Source organism: Asterias rubens, chromosome 12 (assembly GCF_902459465.1).
Source record: "Asterias rubens chromosome 12, eAstRub1.3, whole genome shotgun sequence".
Lineage (NCBI taxonomy): Eukaryota > Metazoa > Echinodermata > Asteroidea > Forcipulatida > Asteriidae > Asterias > Asterias rubens.
In genome coordinates, this window is record NC_047073.1 from 9,221,612 (window position 1) to 9,243,607 (window position 21,996).

The 21,996-nt window shown below is 39.4% G+C and overlaps 3 protein-coding genes across 3 annotated transcripts; 2 read left to right on the forward strand and 1 right to left on the reverse strand.

Moving 5' to 3' along the window:
* Nucleotides 1–21: 21 nt before the first annotated feature.
* Nucleotides 22–1,720, forward strand: LOC117297560 (mitochondrial import inner membrane translocase subunit Tim29-like). The gene is made up of 2 exons (XM_033780658.1): nucleotides 22–144; nucleotides 1,121–1,720. Exons 1-2 carry the CDS (start codon nucleotides 30–32, stop codon nucleotides 1,609–1,611), a joined length of 606 nt encoding a protein of 201 aa, XP_033636549.1. The 5' UTR covers nucleotides 22–29; the 3' UTR covers nucleotides 1,612–1,720.
* Nucleotides 1,721–3,371: 1,651 nt separating this feature from the next.
* Nucleotides 3,372–7,717, reverse strand: LOC117297869 (intraflagellar transport protein 25 homolog). Its single transcript, XM_033781039.1, has 4 exons — nucleotides 7,510–7,717; nucleotides 6,594–6,700; nucleotides 4,680–4,792; nucleotides 3,372–4,175 (listed from the first exon to the last, which is right to left on the reverse strand). Exons 1-4 carry the CDS (start codon nucleotides 7,599–7,601, stop codon nucleotides 4,068–4,070), a joined length of 420 nt encoding a protein of 139 aa, XP_033636930.1. The 5' UTR covers nucleotides 7,602–7,717; the 3' UTR covers nucleotides 3,372–4,067.
* Nucleotides 7,718–10,944: 3,227 nt separating this feature from the next.
* LOC117297943 (thymidine phosphorylase-like) lies at nucleotides 10,945–20,322 on the forward strand. Its single transcript, XM_033781135.1, has 8 exons — nucleotides 10,945–11,229; nucleotides 12,869–13,071; nucleotides 14,729–14,957; nucleotides 15,265–15,383; nucleotides 17,437–17,599; nucleotides 18,149–18,388; nucleotides 18,912–19,052; nucleotides 20,086–20,322. The coding sequence occupies exons 1-8, from the start codon at nucleotides 11,073–11,075 to the stop codon at nucleotides 20,223–20,225; spliced, it is 1,392 nt and encodes a 463-aa protein (XP_033637026.1). The 5' UTR covers nucleotides 10,945–11,072; the 3' UTR covers nucleotides 20,226–20,322.
* The last annotated feature ends 1,674 nt before the right edge of the window (nucleotides 20,323–21,996 follow it).

Sequence of the window (21,996 nt, forward strand, 5' to 3'; positions counted from 1 at the left end):
CCTGTGCGTGATCTTCTAAATTTTCCAAGATGGCTGCCTCCATGGTGGTCCGAAAGTTAAAAGTTGGGGTATTCAGAAATGCTCTTTCTCGATCTAAAGTGTCAATTCCTGAACGATTTAAAGAGGGCTGGATCGGTAAAGCAAGTAAGTACACCTGAGAGTGTTTGATTGGTAATTTATTTGATGTTTTAAACGCTAACTTGACTGTCTGACTAGACTCAGTCAGCAGACTGTCGTGTCGGTGTCATGTTTAATTAATTATTTATTTTTATTTATTTATGTGGGAATGTCGTTAACCTGGGCTAGTGGGAATGTGAGTCTTCAGCGGTGGGAGTCTTCAGCCAAAACTGTATAGTCATTGTGTTGAGTCGTGAACGGCGCAGTGTAGAGGGTTCATAGCGTGTTTGTTAGTTCAACATGTTGAAGTTTGTGTAAATATTTACAATCGTAACTAACTAACTAAACTTTAGGCTACCTTTTCTCTAGTCTCTAACCTAAACAACTATTTTAAAAACAACTTTACAAATTACATTGGAAAAATATTACTATTATTAGATTGTTGCTTATCTTTTCTTACTTTTTATTCATCAAATTCAAAGCATGATCATAAAGGTCAGTTAAATTTTAAACGTTGGTGTTTTTTATAGTTTATTTCAATTTTTAATGACAACATGATGTTTTTTCTTTTAAAGACAGTGGACACTATTGGTAACGGCCAAGGACCAGTCTTCGTACTTGGTGTATCTCAACATATGCATAAAATAAGAAACCTGTGAAAATTTGAGCTCAATTGGTCAGCAAAGTTGCGAGATAATAATGAAAGAAAAAACACCCTTGTCACACGAAGTTGTGTGGGTTTAGATGGTTGATTTCGAGACCTCAAATTCTAAATCTGAGGTCTCGAAATAAAATTCGTAAAAATATACTTCTTTCTCGAAAACTATGTCACTTCAGAGGGAGCCGTTTCTCACAATGTTTTTTACCATCAACCTCTCTCCATTACTCGCCAACAAGTAAGGTTTTATGCTAATAATTATTTTGAGTAATTACCAATAGTGTCCACTGCCTTTAAATTCTGTTCTCTCGTATATAGCTTTAACCACACCACATTATCTTTCAGGCACATATGTATCAAATGTTGCACGTGATTACAAGGGTGCAACAGTAGATATTTTCACCGATGCCAGAGCTCGCCCAGTCAAAGCTGCCGTCTACGCAACTGCCTTCTGTTGCTCCGTCGTAGCATTGTGGAACAACCCCGACGAGAAATCCTACCACGTATCACTGCAGAATGCCTGCAACGATGTACTTCTCTTGAGTGATGCAATCAGGAACCCAAAGACAAATGCATACATCCAGTCGTTGATGATGCTTCGGAACGAGGGGCAGATCCGGCGGATGAATTTAGTGGTATGCTCCATCATGTGGAGGGACAATTACAGTAAAGAGGTGAATCTGTACGACTCACAGTGCGACTACATGAAACCGGGCTGGAGGGATTTTGATAAGCGGATCTTGGATGTTGGCTTTATGAACAGATGGTTTTTCTTGGAGAAAAACATGGTGGACTTTGACATCAATGAGGAGGAATTTGAGGGAAAGATGAGCTAACTGGAAGACTGAAATAAGAGTCTGACCAGGGTTTAATTTGGATAACTTTCCACCACTTTTTCACTCATTTTTATAAAAAAGGGCTATCTCATTAAGGTAAATTAGATACTATATTATTTCATATTGAATGAAAAAGTGGTGGGGCCATACGGAAACTTTTCCTTGAATTTCATGGCTCTGCTAACCGTCGAATTCTGTGCTTCATGGCAAGCGCATCAAGCAAAGAATGTCATAAAACGAGGAGTACGCACCAGCACCAGCAAACCTGCTAATCTGTGAAATACGCTTGACATAAAAACGGATTTCCCAGCTTCTGTAAACGCCACTTCTTTGCTTATAGAAAGCAGAGCCATGAAATTGGGCCTAGGAAATGTCTTGAGTGCATTGTCAGCTACCAACCAACTGCTAACTCAGCAAACAATAACCAACAAAAATAGTTTTTTTAAACAGTGCGTCTAATATAGCTTCTGATTTTGTTTCTTAAAATAATAGTTGTGGGTGAATCCTTGGCAGACTTTCACATCAGAGGGAGATAAATAAAAATAAAAATTGGTTTAAAGACTATTAGCTAGGGAGTTTTACGCATTGCAATCCATGTCACCACTTCTTAAATGCATCAATTACTGCTTTTTAAAACTCTTCCTTTTTTACACTCCCAATAACTAATAGTATAAATTAGTTGAAAAACGTATCTAAATTTGATACTATTTGATACAGCCACATATACTTTTACAGACCCCTTTTCAGACTTTTACATGAGGTACAAATTTTGCTGATTTTTACAGTTATACAATCAAGTTTAATCTGTGCACTTAAAAGAAGTAATTTGAAAAATAAAGATGCAGTCAAGATACTCCGTTCTTGCAAGGGTAAAGACAGTAGCTGAACGGGCATCTAATGAAGGCTGAACATCCTGAGGGGCATGGAGGCACTTTCCTCCTTTGCATCAATGAAGAGGCATGTCTGATGATTGTTTAAAAGTAATATGAAACAAAATTAACAGACACTAAAGTGATGCATCTTCCATTTGAGTTTTTTTACATGATACTTTATTCATGAAACTTCAATATATTTATTTACAATAATTGTAAACTTTGTACAATATACACACCTTACAATGTTTTAAAACAGTTATACGAACAATTGGACCTCTGTAATGTACGCCTTTGCACTTTGTCACATTAATGTCAGAAAGTATTATTGATATTTTAAGTCTTTAAAAGCATTAAATGTGAATGCAATTTGAGTTCAGAAATTAAAGTCTGAATTTGTTTATGTTGATCTACCACTTCAGAGTTTGCCCTAAACTTGTTCAGTGACTGGTCAGCAGGACCAGTTATCTTGGCATATAATTATCACCACTCCAAACTTGGAGATGCTTTTCAAACTAATTTGAGTGAAATTTGACTGGTCCGCGGGAGTTTTACCTGGCATTTGGACAACAGCAGACCACTGGTAAAGACACTGGACACTATTGGTAATTGTGTCTTCTCACTTGGTGTATCTCAACAAATGCATAAAATAACAACCCAGTGAAAATTTGAGCTTGATTGGTCGTCGGAGTTGCGAGATAACTATGAAAGAGAAAAAACACCCATGTCACGAAGTTGTGTGCTTTCAGAAGCTTGATTTCGAGACCTCAAATTCTAAACTCGAGGTCTCGAAATCAAATTTGTGGAAAATTACTTCTTTCTCGAAAACTACCTCACTTCAGAGGGAGCAGTTTCTCACAAAGTTTTATACCATCAGCCTCTCCCCATAACTCGTTACCAAGTGAGGTTTTTTATGATAGTTATTTTGAGTAGTTACCAATAGTGTCCACTGCCTTTAAGATAGAACGCTGTACCAAAGGTTTCTGATGAATTGCATCATGCTTACAAACTACGAGTAGAGAAACCAGTCTGATTAAAAATGGTTCCTACTTTCCCTCAACACTGACCATTGTTTCTACCAAGGGCATTTTCCAAACCTCGGACTAGGCTCCGTCTCCAGCCCCAGGTTCCATTTGATGCTGTAAACACTGTACAAAATGTACACTCCTCCAAAACTTAAGACGGAGCCCAAGCTTAAGCCAGAGTCCAAGCGAAGGTTTGGAAAAGACCCTGAATGGGGCTGGAAGGAAATCTCATGTAGTCGGGTTCCTTTGATGAAAGGTGAATAATACAACTTGCTGTATACTGGAAATGTGACATGGATAATCATATCTCATAGTTGCCCACAAAAAGTCAACTTGCACAAAATGCATCTTTTCAACTAAACACTAGGCCTGGAATGTCATCTATGAGAGGGCAAATCCATTTTCATTTTGCAAAGAGCACTTCCAAGATGTAAAAATCTGAAAGTCTATGGGACAATTTTGAAGGGACACTAAGGCCAAGACCAGGGGCAACGAAGGACATGACCCCGGTGGTAATTCTATGCCTGATACACAAAGTTATTGCCAATGGTAGCATTTCTTATTCTCGTACTGCTGTACCATCAACATGTAACTTGTGCACTGACACAAAATGGTCAAATCCAGACTTGATGACAAACTTCATGTGCCGTGCTGTCGTTGAGTCAAACTGTGAAAAGAAAAAGCAGAGATTTGAATATCAGCACAAACAATAAGGTACCCCAACAATGTTTATATCTGGCATAGATTTTAAAGGGAAGGTACACGTTTTGTAATTGTCAAAAACCAGTCTTCTCACTTGGTGTATCCCATCATAACCATAAAATAACAAGCCTGTGAAAATTTGGGCCCAATCGGTCATCCAAGTTGCGAGAAAATTATGAAAGAAAAACACCCTTGTTGGACAATTTGTGTGCTTTCAGATAAGAATAAAAGACTTCTAGCTGGAAGTTTTTTATTATTTTAGTGAGAAATTACCTCTTTCTCAAAAACTACGTTACTTCAGAGGGAGTCGTTCCCCACAATGTTTTATACTATCAACAGCTCTCCAATGCTCGCTACCAAGTCAGTTTTTAAGTTAATATTCAAAACCACATCCGATGAACCACCAGAACTTGAGTCAGATGCTCTTATGCTCGGCCATGACACCCCGACAGAAGAAGTGATTTAATACCTTGAATTCTTCCATCTGTAAAGAGGCATCCGATGGAGTCAGTTCTCTCTCATCCATGACTTCAAAGTCTTGTGGGTCCTGCAGAATGCTTCGATGAATACTCAACCCTCGAACTGTGACAATCAGGAAATTAATCAAGATAGAACTTGTTTAATAGGGATACACAAGGAAATATGTCTTATTGAACTGGGGATGTTCTAGCTTGATTTCATGCACTTAAAGACACTGGACACTTTTGGTAATTGTCAAATACCAGTCTCCTCACTTAGTGTATCTTAACATATGCATACAATAACAAACCTGTGAAAATTTGAGCTCAATCGGTCGTCAAAGTTGCGAGATAATAATGAAAGAAAAAACACCCTTGCCACACGAAGTTGTGTGCTTTCGGATGCTTGATTTCGAGACTTCAAATTCTAAATCTGAGGTCTCGAACTCAACTCCGTGGTAAATTACTTCTTTCTCGAAAACTACATTACTTCAGAGGGAGCTGTTTCTCACAATGTTGTATACTATCACCCTCTCCCCATTGCTCGTTACCAAGTAAGGTTTTATGATAATAATTATTTTGAGCAATTACCAATAGTGTCCACTGCCTTTAAGTTTCATAGCTTAGACTGTTACAATTATTGTAGAATACTGATGGGACAAACTCGGCTATAAATGTATGAAGTTCACCCGACGACTATTTTCAGGACAGTGAACAATTAGTTGGGACAGTTCCATCTATAAATGGGACTGTGCCAGCTTAAGTTGGGACAAGCCCACAAAAAATGGGACAGGGTCAGCAAAAGTTGTGGCTTACTAAAATTGGGACAGGGCCAGCTACAGTACGGGGCAGGGCCAAATTGTGACAGGGCCAGCTTATAATTGGGACATGCCTGACCATAACTGGGACAGGACCAGCTATTGTTGAGGGCAGGCTCAAATTGTGACGTGGCTAACTAAAGTCAGGGCAGGACCAGCTATAGTTGGGGCAAGGCCAGTTGTTGTAATTGGGGACAGGCCCAAAGTGAGACGTGAACAACGAAAGTCGGGGCAGGACCAGCTATAGTTGGGACAGGTCCAACTATATTTGACACCAGGGCCCAATTTCATAGAGCTGCTAAGCACAAACATTTGCGTAGCATACAATTTCTTCCTTGATGATAGACAGGATTACCAACTAAATGTCCATTGGTTGCATATATTGCTTGTTACTGTATTCAGTTTAAGTAGGATTTGAAACTTTGCATGGTGGAAATAAGATATAGAAGAGTTTGCGGTAACACCATATGTAATGACTTTCTCTAAGTTAGTGAGTTAACCCAACGGTTCTTTTCAGAACCACCCCAACTCATTTAGAGAAAGTCATTACATGGTGTTACCGCAAACTCTTCTATATGTATTCAGTTGGTTTGTTTATCCTGAACATCACATGGACAGTTGGTTGGTAATCCTGTTTTTATCAAGGAAGACATTTCATGCTAAGCAAGTTCTTGTGCTTAGCAGCTCTATGAAATTGGGTCCAGGCCAGCTACCGGACAACACCAAAACTGCAATGGGACAAGACCATTGACCAATAATATAATTGGGGAAGCCCCAGCTATAGCCTATTATGGGTGGGTTTGTTTAGCTTCTCTGGGTCGACCCTGGTCTGCCCGGAACGTTTGAATAGCTTTGACGGGGCTCGCCCGGTCAGCCCCCAGTGCCCTGTTAGTGGAGTGGGTCAATTGGGGGTGACCTGAGGTGCATGCCGTCACCATGAGAGGGCGAGTGTGATCGTTCGATTAGCTCCTGTCAGGGGCTCACCCGAGTGAGCCCCGCGGGGTAGACCCATGGAAGCTAATCGAGCGCACCCATTGTTGTTTCGAAATGGTTTATGTGGATCACATGATGAACAATTTTGAACATAGATCTTTGCAACTTCCTTACCATGGAAACAGAAGAGCCTAATTGTCTTAATATTCATGAGTCCTGGAAAACTGAGTATGAATTCCTGGGGGAACATCCCAGTGCTGATCCAAAATGTCTCTGGTTTACTGTAAACAAACAAAATATGTAAATACAATAAATACATTTATGTCGAACTCTTACTCATGTTAAGATTGTTTCACAGCGCTGAACAGGGTCTGTTTATAAAAACAGAGCTTGTGTGTACAAAAATAATAATAATAGATTTAGTTTACATTAAATGAACAGCATTTATAAAGTGCATTATGTACAACAGATTCCTCAATAGGCTTAATTATTATTATTAACAATAGTAGCGAAAGCTAAAACATAAACAAAGTAGAATAAATAAAGGCTCGCATTATGTTAAATAGAACAGTTATCCTACATTTAGAATCTTCAATAAAAAAAACACTTGAAGAAAACACTTAATTAATTTTAGAAAAAAGCTGCGACCATTAAAAATAATAATTAAAAAGAACTGTAACAGATTTGATAATCCTAAAAACAGATTTCAGTTAAGAGTGCCTGTCATAGACCCAGTAACTGGGGCGCTGTATTCCTTTTTCGAAATTTTAACTGGGGCGCTGTATTCCTTTTAAGGAACTTTAAGGAAAATTTTCTGTCATACTAATAAATATGACAGAAATTCGAAAAAGGATACAGCGCCAGGTATGACAGAAACTGTCAAAATTAGATACTATATTATTCCATATCGAATGAAAAAGTGGTGGCGCCATACGGAAACTTTTCCCTAGAACTGTTTCGGTTTTGTCCGCTGTCGTCTCCCGTGGAGCATGGAGGAATAAGTTAGACGTGGAGATGATAGCGGACGAAACCGAAATATTTTATGTCCATATCGCAACTGGTCAACACGAAAATTCACATATAAACTCACCCGTCCAACATGTTTTCTGGAGGGTAGTTTTCATCACTTGAACTCGTCAGGACGACTTTTGCACCCGCCTCACTTAAAGCAACATCAAACATACTGCAAAATGTTGTCAAGTCACAAATAAATAGAACAATGTGTGACAAAAAACGGCTTTCTGAACGTTGTCTTTTGGAGCAACACACAGGCGTCCGTGGTTACACCGGTTTTTTTTAACAAGAATGTGAGTGACCTTTGACATCCGCGCCTACCTGATCAACGCGCGTGGTCTTCTCTCAAGAAGTCCAGTAATAACATCCGTGGTCTTTTTTCAAGAAGCAGCATGCATATCCGACGAGTTTGCCGTAGGGGGCCTACTTGCACAGAACAACTACACGTACCACGGACTATTATTATAATGTCTGTGACACGTACGAGTTAGATCCATGATCATAGTTAATTAATTTGAAATGGCACCTATAGGAAACTAATCATGTTGCATATCTCCAGGGGTGGATTTCACAAGGTAGTCCTAACTTATAGGACTAGTCCTAGGCAATGCTAAGAGATAATACCAGTCCTAAGTATCCTAACTTAGGACTGGTCCTATCTCTTAGCATTGCCTAGGACTATAAGAACTGGTCCTATCTCTTAGCATTGCCTAGGACTAGTCCTAAGTTAGGACTACCTTTGTGAAATCCACCCCGTAGTTTGATCCATCAGGCAATATGGAAAGGCACTGATGCAGTGGACAATGAGTGTCAAAAACACCAGTAGGCCTATTCTAAGTCACTTGGTGTAATCCCAACAAAACAAATATAAACATACAATAACAAACCTGTAAAAATAATTTGGCTCAATGTTGTTTTTCAAACGTGCAAGAAATTAATGTGGGTTTTGTGCGCTTTCAGATGATGCATCATAACAGGCTTGCGCTTCAGCTGAAGTGTCACTAGGTGTAGGCCTACCTCTTTCCTCAAATACTACATTTTTCAGAGGGAGCCGTTTCTCACAATATTTTATCAAAAGCTCTCCATTGCCCGTTACCAAGTTACTTTTTATGCTAACAACTATTTTAAGAAATTACCAATAGTGACCAGTGCCTTTAAAGGGAAGTAACTCAGAAGAAGAAAGAAAAAAAAAAAAAAATACCACATGAATAAATAATAATAATAAAATAATTAGACTAAGCACCGAGTAAGCTACTTTCCTAACACAGTGCGGGTATGGGTGTGTTAAGCGGGCGTTCGGCGGTCACAAATTCTTCGTTTATAGTAAACAAATCAAAATTGTTAGTTTATAATATAAAATTATAACAAAGAGGCGCAAGAGGCGCTCATCAGAGCTAAGGAAACACCTTGTATCTAGGGGACACAGCGAACGTAGGGTCCAACTTGCTATCAACAGGGCTCTCAACGTACCTCGTCATACTCTGTTGACTAACACGGGAGCTAAAAAACCTCCTACCAATAGAGTTGCTTTGGTCACCACCTTCCACCCCAAACTACCCAAACTTCCCTCAATTCTCAATAATAACATGCCTATACTTCACTCCTCCAGCAGGTTACACTCAGCAATCACTGAGGTTCCCATGGTTGCATTCCGCCGCCCTAAGAACCTTGGTGACATACTAGTCAGGGCCAAACTTCCCCCAGGTACAGTCCAAACACAACCCCCGACAGATATACTGGGCTGTCACAAATGTACCCGTTCCAAATGCAAAACGTGTCTGCACATTAAGCCCTCACTTAAGGTGAAGAGTCATACCACTGGCTCTTCATACAACATCAAGACCGACTCTGAATGCAGCACGTCTAATGTAGTCTATGTCATATCATGTAAGAGATGTGGGCTACAATATGTGGGAGAGACTAAGACCAAACTTAGTCTTCGCTTTGCGAATCATGTCTCTTCCATAAAGACTAAGAAACCGTACCCAGTCTCTATCCACTTCAACAGCCCCAATCATAGTGTCATTGATGTTGAACTTCTGGTGATTGAAGCTTGCAATGGTGATGACACACACCGCAAGAATAGAGAATCACACTGGATTCACCAACTCAAGACAGTAAAACCCTTTGGACTTAACATAAACACTGGTGTTAAATAACTTCTCATTACCCTCCACTTCACTTCTGCCTAAGAACTCATATGTTGTATATATTCTGTACATAAAGTATAAATTAACCTAGTTTAAAGTTGTTTTTATAAATTCATCACTGTAACTATCTGATGTAAGTAACCCCCCCCCTTTTTTTCCACAGGTCCCTCATACCTATTTTTAAAATCGTCATACCTTTGATCTTGCTATTCTTATTAATTGACCATTGTTAGTTGCATCATGATGCAACTTGCTCTCTAATCCTACCCTTTCATGTCTCCCTCCATTGTTGTCGAACAATACATTTACCACTTTTATGGTCCAGTAACCCTTCCTTTCATTCTAAACATCCTTTGTCCTCGCCACTTCACTCCTATTGGTTCATAGCCCCCAATATTGTTTCTGAAATAGGAACTTTGATTGGCTGTTATTTTCCCGCTTCTTTCTGGATCCTTTCCTTAATCCCTTTCCCCCTCTCTTTTTCTATAAATGGATATGTATTTGTTTGTACTTGTCTTATGCCTCTGAAGAAGGTCCGGATTGGATCGAAAGCTAAGGCCATCTACCCTATTCATTATAAAATTATAACAAACACATATTGTTGCTGATGATACTGTTTGTCCAAAGTCCGTCCATACGACGTCCTTATCAATGGTCATGCAAGGGCGCCATCATAATGTGACAACCCGGCCCTTAGATAAGAAACAAATCATGACAAACCAACACCGCAGTGCGCACGGAGAGTGACGAGAAAACCCCGCATATTATCGACATTCACCCTCCCCCTGCCTGCCACCACCTCTCCAGCCACACCCCGGCCCTAAACTAACAAATCATCCTGCAGTGCTGCATGTTTCCTCAAAAATGTTGTTATGCCACCAGAAGCTCCTGTACTAACAAGTAAGTTTGTATTGCCATAGTAAAGCGTACACTCACATTCCCTCAAAGCCATTGCACACTTTCGGTAAATAGTATTGTCCAAAGGCCCACACTTCCTGTATCACAACTTATACATAAAATAACAAATCTGTGAAAATTTAGGCTCAATCGGTCATTGGTGTCGTGAGAAAATAACGGGAAAACCCACCCTTGTTTCCACACGTTTCGCCGTGTCATGACATGTGTTTACTATATTATCCATAATTCTCGTTGTCGAGAATTGATATTGTTTTAATATTTTCTCAAAAAGTAAAGCATTTCATGGGATGACATTTCAAGAGAAGTATTTTACCATTACCTTCTGTAAACCCTGTACGTTATTTGTAAATCTGTGAACTTTTATTTTTTTTTCGGTTCCGAAAGTGTATAATGGCTTTAAAAAAGTCCCATTGATAAGCACGACAACACATGCACCTGTTTCACTCGCAATAGTTGCTCAACGAACGCGGTACGCGTGTGGGAGAGTCCCCCCCCGGAGCAAGGGCATGCAGTGAGTCCAGTATCACACACAGTCACTTCAGCACACTGGTATTGCTCTATACATTCCACCATGGAATCTCCCGGTCGTCAGGTTGACATGAATTGCAACAAGTCCAAGTTTCGTATGCCAGATATCATTGCCAAGAAGAGGGATGGGGAAGAGCTGTCCACCCAAGAGATTGAATGGTTTGTCGAGAAGATGCCGAGCGTGGATGACAGTCAGATAGGTAGGAGAATCTCACAGTTAATCTCTAAGAAAATACAATCACCACAACAACAACACACCGGGGAATTCCCATTTTTTCTGATGACGTGTAGCCATTTCTACCTCCATTATTAAGACACTGCAGTGGACACTATTGGTAATATTGTTAAAGACCAGTCTTCTCACTTGCTGCTATCTCAGCATAATGCATAAAATAACAAACCTTTGAAAATTTGAGCTCAATCGGTCGTCGAAGTTGCGAAATAATGAAAGAAAACAATAACCCTCTGTCATGGTCACACGAAGTAAGTTGTGTGCGTTACATAAGATGGTTGATTTCGAGACCTCAAATTCCAAGTCTGAGGTCTCGAAATCAAATTCGTGGAATTGCTTCTTTCTCGAAAACTACTCCACTTTAGAGGGAGCCGTCTCTCACAATGTTTTATACTACCAACCTCTCACCATTACTCGTTACCAAGTAAGGATTTATGCTAATAAATATTTTGAGTAATCTTTTTCTAGGCCGATGTAGATTTAACCAAATGATCGTATTTTGTTACAAAACGAGCCACATTCTGGCCATGGCAGGCAATATTATTTGGAAACTTGGCATTTTGTGTCATATTTTCACATAAAAACTCCTTTCATTATGAATATACCTATTATGAGATTGTCCTTTTTTTTGTACAAAATGAGTGAAAAGTTGAAGCAGGAAAAGAAGAGTTTTCCTTAAAGTGAAAGCTGAACAAAGATGTGCCCATGGCGCAATCCATGATGTGCCCTCTATTTTTCGCAAAAAATTGAACCCAGCCCTGTTTATTCATCACACGAAAGCGAAAGCGATTCGAACGAACTGTGTGACATGACACGGCCCGTACAGTAGTGTGAACAAGGTTTGCTGAGCATACATGTAGTTATTGAGCACATTCTAACTACGGACGCAGCTGTGTTTTATCGTTATATGGACTTTCCTTTGTCCACTAATGACAATATTAAACATTAAAAAAATAATAACAAAATAAACTATGGACGTGTGTTTTAGTCCGCAAATAAAAATTACATACACATTTTCTCCTTTAACAATGGTGCCATTTGCTACATTGCTGCACTTTATAGGCTTACAATTGTGTTGGCTGAACAACAATAAAATCTGCCTTTAAAAACGTACAGGAGAATGTCTGATAACTAATGTTTCGAGGTTATACAATCTTATTCAGTTTTCTCCAGAAGACGATCACAGCATACTGATCGAAACGTCGAGTCGAAACCAACAGTTCTTTTCAGAACCACCCCAACTCGTTAGAGATAATAACAGTCATTACATGGTGTTACCGCAAACCTTTCCAAGTAATCTTATTTGTGTATCGAACAATTTGTATTTTCCCCATCTATTTTTTATGATTTGTTGTTGTTATTATTATTATTTTTCCTTCTTCCTTTTTAGTGTTTGGGGGCGGGGGGGGGCGGATGTTGATGTGTTGATTCGTATATAAAGCAGTAATCAATGTATTTATGTAACAGTGGTAATACGGCCGCCAAAGAGGTAATTACAAAGTTCATTGCGTTTGAATGCTGGGCCAATGTATACAGATACAGATGGAACACAATTTTATCAACGATTAATATTCTCATGGTCAACATTGTTTTCCAACCATCGATAGGAGCTTTTCTGATGGCGATGTATTTAAAGGGGCTCTCTCGTGACGAGACAGCGGCCCTTACCAAGGCCATGCAGAACAGTGGAGACGTGCTCCATTGGCCCCCGGAGTGGAAGGGTTTGGTGGTTGATAAACACTCCACCGGAGGAATCGGAGATAAGATTAGCCTACCCCTTGCTCCGGCCCTGGCCGCTTGCGGAATGAAGGTATAATAATATGTAATAAATATAATGACGTGTGTAAAGCATCACAGTAATAACATAAGAAGTATAAGGCCAAGTAAAAAGAAATACCAGTTGATCGTCCGGGTCTTTCCAAAAAGAGAAGGACGAGGGCCTTTTTATTTTCTGATTTTTATTTCTTTCAAAGGTGGCCGCCAAGCATTTTAATTCAAACTGGCCAAGAATTCTGTAGTTTAAAGTAACCACTTATGTAGTTACAAGTTCTTAAAAAAGTATTATAGACAAAATGAAATTAATTTATCTTTTTGACCAAACAAAAATAAAAAAAATATATATATATAAAATAGTAAGAAACAAGGATGCGGCCTAAAAAAGGATGAGGGAATGGACGATCAACTGGTATTATTATTATTATTTTTTTGCCTAAGGTTTTTGAGGCATTTGGTGGCGGGAAATTATTCAGTTGGCGGTAACACCATTATCATACTTTGCTGTAGACTTTTTTTTGAGAACTTGCATAAGCGGCAGTAGAATACAGAGACAAGTTTGTTTGCTTTTTGCATAGTTTCTTGTAAAGCGCGGTGGTACCATGTATTAGAGCGCTCTATAAATGCCCGCTTTCTCAAGACAATTTCTCAAAGAAGAACGTCATGAATCAGAGACGTCATGAAACCAAACACGGACAAAAGCCAGTTGCATACTTTTTGGGGACAAGAACTGGAAAAGCTTTCTTCGCCCATGCAAGGGCCTTCTTTTTTTGGCAAGCCGACTTGGCATACAATCAAAATCATCAAAAATATAAATTACCAAATCACACCAGAATGTGTTTTGATCGGTATACACTGTATAACAAGTTTAGAAATCTGAATCAAAAATTACCCGTTTGTTTTTAGTAAAGCTGTGCCATTCAAAGGGTCACATAAACATTTTGTAAAAGTAAGCCGGCCATAATGGCAATTGCAATGCAATATTCTCACCAGGGGCCAATTTCACAGAGCTGCTTAAGCAAAAAATTAGCTTAAGCACGAAAATTTATAGCTATAGCTTATTTTACACAGTCATGTTACTGGCCAAAATTTAATGCCATAAACATTGCTTGTGACTGACACTTAGCTGTTGTTTACTTTAAGTGACTATTGAGTGGAGTCTTGGCCGGTAATCTGATTTTACCAAGCAAGGATTTTTTGGCTTAAGCAAATTTTGTGCTTAGGCAGCTCTATAAAATTGGTCCCTGCCGGGTGGACAACCTGCCACAGTGGTTCAAGAACTAATCGGCCGTCTTGTTTCTCGACTGCCGCCACAAATTACTTGCGAGCACAAAGAAGAGACCTCGATCGCTAAACCACAGAACGGAGCTGAGTCAGCATGATGACAATATAGCAATAGGTTGCCGCCTCATGGTAAACATGGTACAGTTTACCCAGTCAGTTTCCCTAATGCATAGGTTTATGCATAAAATGGGCTCCATGAACTGGCCAGTTTATTAAAATATGATGTTTCTCTTTGTTTGCTATTCTAATATTTTGAAGGTGCCAATGATTTCTGGCAAACTTTATCCGGCTACAGAGTCGACGTTGCCGAGAATGACATTCTCCCCATTCACGGAAAGGCTATCACGAATTGGCCATTTCATTTAACTGCGTTGTTTCTCTCTTTGTTTTCAATTCTAATATTTTCAAAGGTGCCGATGATTTCTGGCAGAGGGCTTGGTTTCACCGGGGGAACTCTTGACAAATTAGAGTCGATCCCCGGCTACAGAGTCGACGTTGCCGAAAAAGACATGCTCCCGATTCTGGAGCAGGTCGGCTGTTGCATCGTGGGGCAGACGAGCAACCTGGTTCCTGCAGATAAGAAGCTGTACGCCACGAGAGACGTGACGGCGACTGTGGCAAGTCTACCATTAATAACAGGCAGGATTTTTCAATTATTGTTTACATCCGTTGTCAAAACTTATTAAAGCAAATGCAGACGTCACACTGTGCTAACAATGTGGTTTAAAACAAACGTTTATTAAGAAAAGAAAAAACATTCCTTCGCGCGCCCCTTTCAAGAATTTCTTTTACCCTGGAATCCTTGGTTACAATGACATTATTTACAATTTTACACAAACAAACAATTGAGAGTTTTACACATTATAATGTACACCGAGTCTGTAACACTTTTCACTGTGATTCGAAGTTTTATAAAAATAGTAACTGACGTATTTATCTTCTACAGCGTCTATTATCTCAAAAAAGGCAGCTGAGAATGTCAACTCGTTGATCCTCGACACGAAATTTGGCAAGGGCACTTTTATGAAGACGATTGAGGAGGGGCGGCAATTGGCCAAGAGCTTGGTACGGACACATTCTTGGCATTTTTACCTATATTGAAGGTTTTTTCCCCGTTCATACATGCATGATAGACCCTTTTAAAAAGAACGCCGGCGGTGTCGCATGCAATTATGTCATCTATGCAATACTATCAGGAGGACATTATTGCATATATGCACTAATAACCGCCGGACGGTTTTGCATATGCAATTGTGTCCGCCCGGACACATTTGCATATGCAGTTTTGTCCGCCCCCGTGCAAAACTGTCCTTGCAGTAATTTAAACGCCCTTGGTCGGCGGTACACGATCGCCATTTTGTTACAAGCTAAGTGCATGTCATGAATTTGTTAATCTGTTTAAATTATTGTTAATATCTGTATATTGTTGTAATGCGCATCTGTACATGGTTTTTAAGAAACTTGCGCATAATAAATGAATAAAATAAACTATTATTATTATTATGGCATGGGAAATGTTCGGCCGTTGGGTATTCACTGCAGTCATAAAATACGTGAATATTCATGCCGCATAAATACGTATGTTCAGTGCATGCACGCTCGCTTACGACGGTTTTTTTGCAAAGCCCCGGACACAATTGCATATGCAAAAGTGTCCGGAGCGGACAGTATTGCATGGCGGACACAATTCCATCCGACACCGGCACAATACAGGCCGGAGTGTACCATTATCTTTGAGAGGGCAAGGTCATTTTCATTTGATAAAGAGCACTTCCATTGGAAAGATATGGGGAAATTTAGAAGGGGTGCCTCAAGACATATCCATGGGCCCAATTTCATAGAGCTGCTAAGCACACAAATTTGCTTAGCATGAAATTTCTTCCTTGATAAAAACAGGATTACCAACCAAATTTCCACATGATTTTCAGGATAAGCAAACAACAGCTGAATACCAGTCAGTAACAAGCAATATGCAACAAGCGGAAATTTGGTTGGTAATCCTGTTTTTATCAAAGAAGAACTTTCATGCTAAGCAAATTTGTGTGCTTAGCAGCTCTATGAAACTGGGCCCTGGGTACTAGGGCCACAGCGGCCATTATGACCTCCATAAATGATTGGATACGCATCTTTGTTGTCATCTTGTATGATCGGGCTGTGACCCCATTACGTCATCACTTGTCCTCCTGTGCTTTATTCTTACCCCCCACGTGTCAGTCACACTTAAGGGTGTGCCAAATTCGTATGAAAAATGCCAAGCACTTCTTAGTTTAATTGGGATGTTTTCGTGAAGTGGTCCGTTATGTGGTGCGGATGCACAATTATTACGCGCGTGAGCACATCTATATACTGCATGCGAGCACAAGCAGTCTCTTTTAGTGTTTAAAGACAAATTGACATGACTGGGAAACGTATCAGGAAGTATAGGCTGTATTGAAAGTGAAATTAAAACATTTAGAAAAGTTCTCAAATCCATAATATTATTGTAAGCAGAACCCCAAGGCCACATCCGATAAGAGTGCCGAATTCAACCCCCACTGAGCAAGTTTAAGAGTGATCCTCAAAACGGACGTAATATAAATGGAAACCAACTGAAATTGCACGTGTAGCCCTAAGTTGGCTCAGGGCCATTGGAAGTCGTCATGCACGTACGTGTAGCCCTAAGTTGGCTCAGGGCCAATAAAAGTCGTCATGCCTAGTGCCTATAGGCAGCCACTTGTTCCCACCATAAATGCATACATCATGGTACGATAAACGTATAGTCTGGACCAATTTTTAGTTTGATAATAACCGGACCAGCACGAGATATAATTATAAGGAACCCGAAAATTGAGTATAACGTTCGTTCGCACCCAGGCTCTCAAAATTCACATCATTCTGTTGCATTTTGTAGTTTGATGCTCTTTGGGGAACATTCTCATTTAGGTTTTTGGTTGTCTCCCTATAGAGCTTTGTATCTTGGAAAGGGCGCTTTATACATAAATGCAGGCGAATAAATAAGCACCTGCCATAAAGAAGCCAGACAGATAATGAGTGTTAGCCTCAAGTTACGTTAATTAGACTATAGTCTCTCATTGATGGCCATGAATTTAATATTACCACAAAAATTTCTTTTTTTTAGGTAACAGTGAGTAACGCCTTGGGTATTAAGACTACTGCTCTGTTGACTGATATGAACAGCCCTATTGGCTGCACGGCAGGCAATGCTCTCGAGGTGGCGGAAGCCATACAGTGTCTGCAGGGATCGGGACCAGATGATTTAAGGGAGCTGGTGTGCCAGCTTGGTGAGGTTTGATGCCGTTTTCTTAAATGCTGCAGTCTTCTTTCGGATTTCCTTTCGGTTCAGTGCGTCATTTAGTTTTTCAAATGTCATTTGAAATGACAATAATGGGAAACCTTTTGGGACGTTTGGTGGCATGAAGTAATTAAACAAAAATCTGCGCAATTATGCGCATCCCCGGAGCTTTTCGAAAAGCGCTGGATAAGGGTATTCGAAATGATTATTTTGTTTACACAATTCTCGGTTTCCTTCTTGATTGTTGAATGAAATTCGTTCAAGCAGGTCTTTAAGCAATATGAATATCACCTGGTATGCCTTCTTTGCGCATTAAGTGCTTTCCATGTTCGGCCCTCGTGTTATCAGTGTGAATGGCGTCACTCCCTAAGCGCCCGCCATTTTGTTTCTTCGCAGGTATGGTTTATGGTGTGATCATCCATCGAAGCGTACATTATTTTATATACGAGAGGTAAAAATATGTTTGAAAGGCGGTCTTTTAAAAGAAATTACATTTCAATATTTGAGTTTGCTGTTTTTAATGTTTATGTATACACAGGTGGACACTTGTTATTTATAAGTGGAAAGGCTGACTCCCCAGCCGATGGGATCGCAACCATCCAGACTACTCTACAGGATGGTACAGCTTGTGCAAAGTTCCAGGCTATGCTGGTGGCCCAGGGTGTATTGTCGTCAATAGCCGAGAGACTATGCCAGTCTAAACTAGATCAAGTCGATGACGTATGGAAAGTGTTAGAGAGAGCGGCGTATACCACGGAACTACAGGCTGAACAATGTGGTACATTGACACATAGCTAATTTGTGTGCTCTTTTATCATTTTGCATTTTAAATAATTATAATATATTTATAATATGACCATATGCACCAGAAAGTTGGTATATATATAGATAATGTTCGTAGCTAAGTTACGTACCACTGATCAGTGCCCCCCGCCCCTCCCCTTTAAAACACTGAGGCTGCTTAGCTTTACGCATTATTTTCATCCAAATACGTGGGTTTCTCCAGTGTTTTCCGGCCCTCAAACAAAAACCAAACTTAACAACAACGACTAACCTAACGGAGAGCTGTTGATAGTATAACACATTGTGAGAAACAGATCCTGATTTCGAAGCACGACAGGCTGTAAGAAGGAACAAAATCTACCTGGTAAATACAATGAAGATGCACGTGGTATTAATACCGCAAACAAAAATGTAACAGTAATTCTAATTTGATGCCCACATGCCTGTATCTTTTGCTAACGATATTAATTATAGAAACAGAATATCAAAGTGTTGTAATATTTTTGTTTATCCACAAGGTTACGTTCAATCTATTGACGCTCTTGCCCTCGGCAAGGTCATCCTGGAGCTTGGCGCTGGGCGGTCCGTGGCGGGAGCCGACATCGACTACTCGGTCGGCTTTCGGCTTCTCGTCAAAGTTGGTTCACAATTGAAAATAGGTGGGTGACAAAGTATACATTTGGATAGGATAAGACTTAAGGGCGATACAAACCGGCTGTCACTCAGCCAGAGCCACCACTACTCGCAAAAAGATTTTACACGGTGTCACTGCAAACCTTACTTACATTTTGGGTAGGTTTGACAATAATTCACACCGTTATAACAACCACAAAGCAAAAATTTCCTGCTGCCAAGTTTTATAATATAATAAAACTATATAGAGGAGACGTCCTTGGCTTTCGATCCAAACCGGATCTTCGTCAGAGGCATGTGTATAGTGAAGACCATCGTATCTTCTTCAAATCGAATATTAAACCCACTAACAATGGCAAACGGAATACAGAAGTCAAGCATACTTATTTTGAACCCAATACTCGATCTATCAGATTCGCCTTAAGTGTATCTACGCTGCAAAGTTCAAGGATAGAGGTTGTCACCCAACTGTTTCTTTTTAGTGAGGGTTTACATTTTCCCCAGGAACAGGGCCATATACGGAGCTTTTAAAGGGATATGCGTGAAAAAAACATTGTAAAACAAACTGCGTGCGAACGAAAGAAATCTGCGTGCGAACGAAAAAAATCTGCGTGCGAACGAAAACAATCTGCGTGCGAACGAAACACAAATCTGCGTGCGAACGAGGGCAAATCTGCGTGCGAACGAAGACAAATTGCGTTTTGGTAAGCAGACGACTCCCGAGTGGAATTGGCAATTGAAATTATTAGTGGTTTCTCTTTTGATCGTTTTAGTTACAGCCAACACTCACACAAAAGAGATTTACACACGGTTGTAGCCGCAAGTTGTTTATAAAATTTGGCTCAGCACATATTACGCTTTTGAATCAAGCCATGGGGTATAGAGAACTTTGTGTGCCGTCATTATTCTGGAGCAAAAATTAGTACACATGGTTGTCATCGCATTTAGTATTATGGCTCAAAATAAACATTACGTCTTGGATGGATGAGGGATAGAGTGTTACGTCATTATTCTGGAGCAAAACAAAAAACTAATGCAAATTGTTCCCGCCCGTTTTAGGTCAGAGCTGGATCAGCATGTATCACAACACATCACCGCTATCCGAAGATCACATACTGAGGTTACAATGTGGACTAGTGATTGGATTAGACAAGGTCACACCGCCACCTCGAGTTCATGAGGTCATAACTGCAGACTAAAGTTCATATCCTAGATTGAAACTGTAGGCAAAAAAAAAACATGTTTAGCGTCCAGCCTTTAAAAAAAAAAAATTATCTGTTAGTTTCCTAAATATCATATTATGTGTAGAAAAATACAATGATTCTAATAAGATTTGTTTCAGTCCATAAAAGCAATCAATGTTCGTCTATTAATTTATTAATCAATCAATTAGAATCTTGGCGTCATGGGTACAACATAGTACTTCATAAACTGGGTGCAGTCACTTTCATTGCAATGTCTAAACTTCTCTATGGCTCTTGCAATACACTGCGGACCTGTATGGGTTGAGGACTCTCGGGGAGAGTCTAAGAAGATGATGTCGTGATGTTGGCATCTTTTTATTTGTTTTTGAAAAATGTCAACTTGTTACTAATTAACCACATGACCCTCATTTGCATATTAAATTAGAAAACCTTTGCAGCACCATATCTCAAGAAGTAACTTTTAAGTGTGCTTTATTATTTGTTTTGAGCAACAGTCGTTAATCTTCAACGGTGTCCAGTGCCTTTAAGAGGTTTTCAAAGAAATTGAAGTTAACTTTTAAGTGTGATTTATTATTTGTTTTTAGCAACAGTCGTTTATATCTCTTCTGCGGATACATTTGTTTAATATTTGTAGCACGAAAGCTGACGTAATTAAATTCTTGGTTAGCTGTTACGCGATTAAAGCCATTACAAATATTGTACAAACTCTTATGTGTGCTTTATTTGTTTTGAGCAAGTCGTTTATGTCTCTTCTTCGGACAAATTTGCTTGATATTTGTAGCGTGCTATTATCAGTTGGCCATGACGTCATTAAATAGTGAGAAAATCTGAATTAGCTGTTACGCAAGATTTTAAAACTGCATAAACTTTTTATGTGTGCTTTATTTGTTTTGAGCAACAGTCGGCTGTACCATAGCCTTGTCCAAGGCTCTTTACGCAGGCACCCTGCTCTGAATTTGCATATTACATGTATACATCTATCTGTCACGATCGTACTTGATAAACAGTACTTGATACCGTGGGGTCGAAGTACGTTTTTTTACATGTCTCATTTAATGTCTCATTAAACACATTCTCATCTGTACATTTCACTATCGTACATGTTTATTACAAATAAATAGCGAATATATACATTAATCATTTGATTTTCTAACGATGAAGCTTAAAGAAAAAGCTACAAACTTGTAAAAGAATTATAAATACTTAAAGATAAAATAATAAGAACACACATTTCTTTTATAGATCCAGATATGAGATATGAACATAGTTTTGAAAGACGCCCTGCAGCAATAGCATAATAGGATAACTTCTAGTTTTAAACTAATTTTCAAAAAAAATGTGACCTTAGTACAAACGGGTGAGAGGCATTGCTGGCAAAAACAAATCTGAAACTCAGGATCTACATTATAGGAGGTACATTGAAATGATGTAATTTACACCTTGTGGTAGTCCCTGGGGTTTGAGTGAGTTTCTGTGAACAGTATCCTCAGTACTGATTTAAAGAGCAGGATTTCTTGTTATCTGAACAATAAATAGCTACTTATTTTCCACCAGCTAACAGTAACGAGTCTGAATTTTCTCATTCCCTTGAGTTGAAAGGAAAGAGAACTGGCGAGTTAAATTTAAAGCATTTTTAACGAGAAAAGGAAAGAAAATTTATAAACTGTAAATAATAATATAGATTTGTATTTTTTGTTCACAGCATTATATTTCCTAGCCGGGATTGAAACCGATGAAAACGGGAAAATAACATTTGTTTTCGTTT

Coding starts and splice junctions, on each gene's coding strand:
- LOC117297560 (XM_033780658.1), top strand. CDS start 30: ATGGCTGCCTCCATGGTGGTCCGAAAGTTAAAAGTTGGGGTATTCAGA. Junction 145..1,120: donor GGGCTGGATCGGTAAAGCAA/GTAAGTACACCT, acceptor ATTATCTTTCAG/GCACATATGTATCAAATGTT.
- LOC117297943 (XM_033781135.1), top strand. CDS start 11,073: ATGGAATCTCCCGGTCGTCAGGTTGACATGAATTGCAACAAGTCCAAG. Junction 13,072..14,728: donor TGGCCGCTTGCGGAATGAAG/GTATAATAATAT, acceptor ATATTTTCAAAG/GTGCCGATGATTTCTGGCAG. Junction 18,389..18,911: donor ACTACAGGCTGAACAATGTG/GTACATTGACAC, acceptor TTTATCCACAAG/GTTACGTTCAATCTATTGAC.
- LOC117297869 (XM_033781039.1), bottom strand. CDS start 7,601: ATGTTTGATGTTGCTTTAAGTGAGGCGGGTGCAAAAGTCGTCCTGACG. Junction 6,701..7,509: donor CCAGAAAACATGTTGGACGG/GTGAGTTTATAT, acceptor GTTTGTTTACAG/TAAACCAGAGACATTTTGGA. Junction 4,793..6,593: donor TAGGCTCTTCTGTTTCCATG/GTAAGGAAGTTG, acceptor TGATTGTCACAG/TTCGAGGGTTGAGTATTCAT.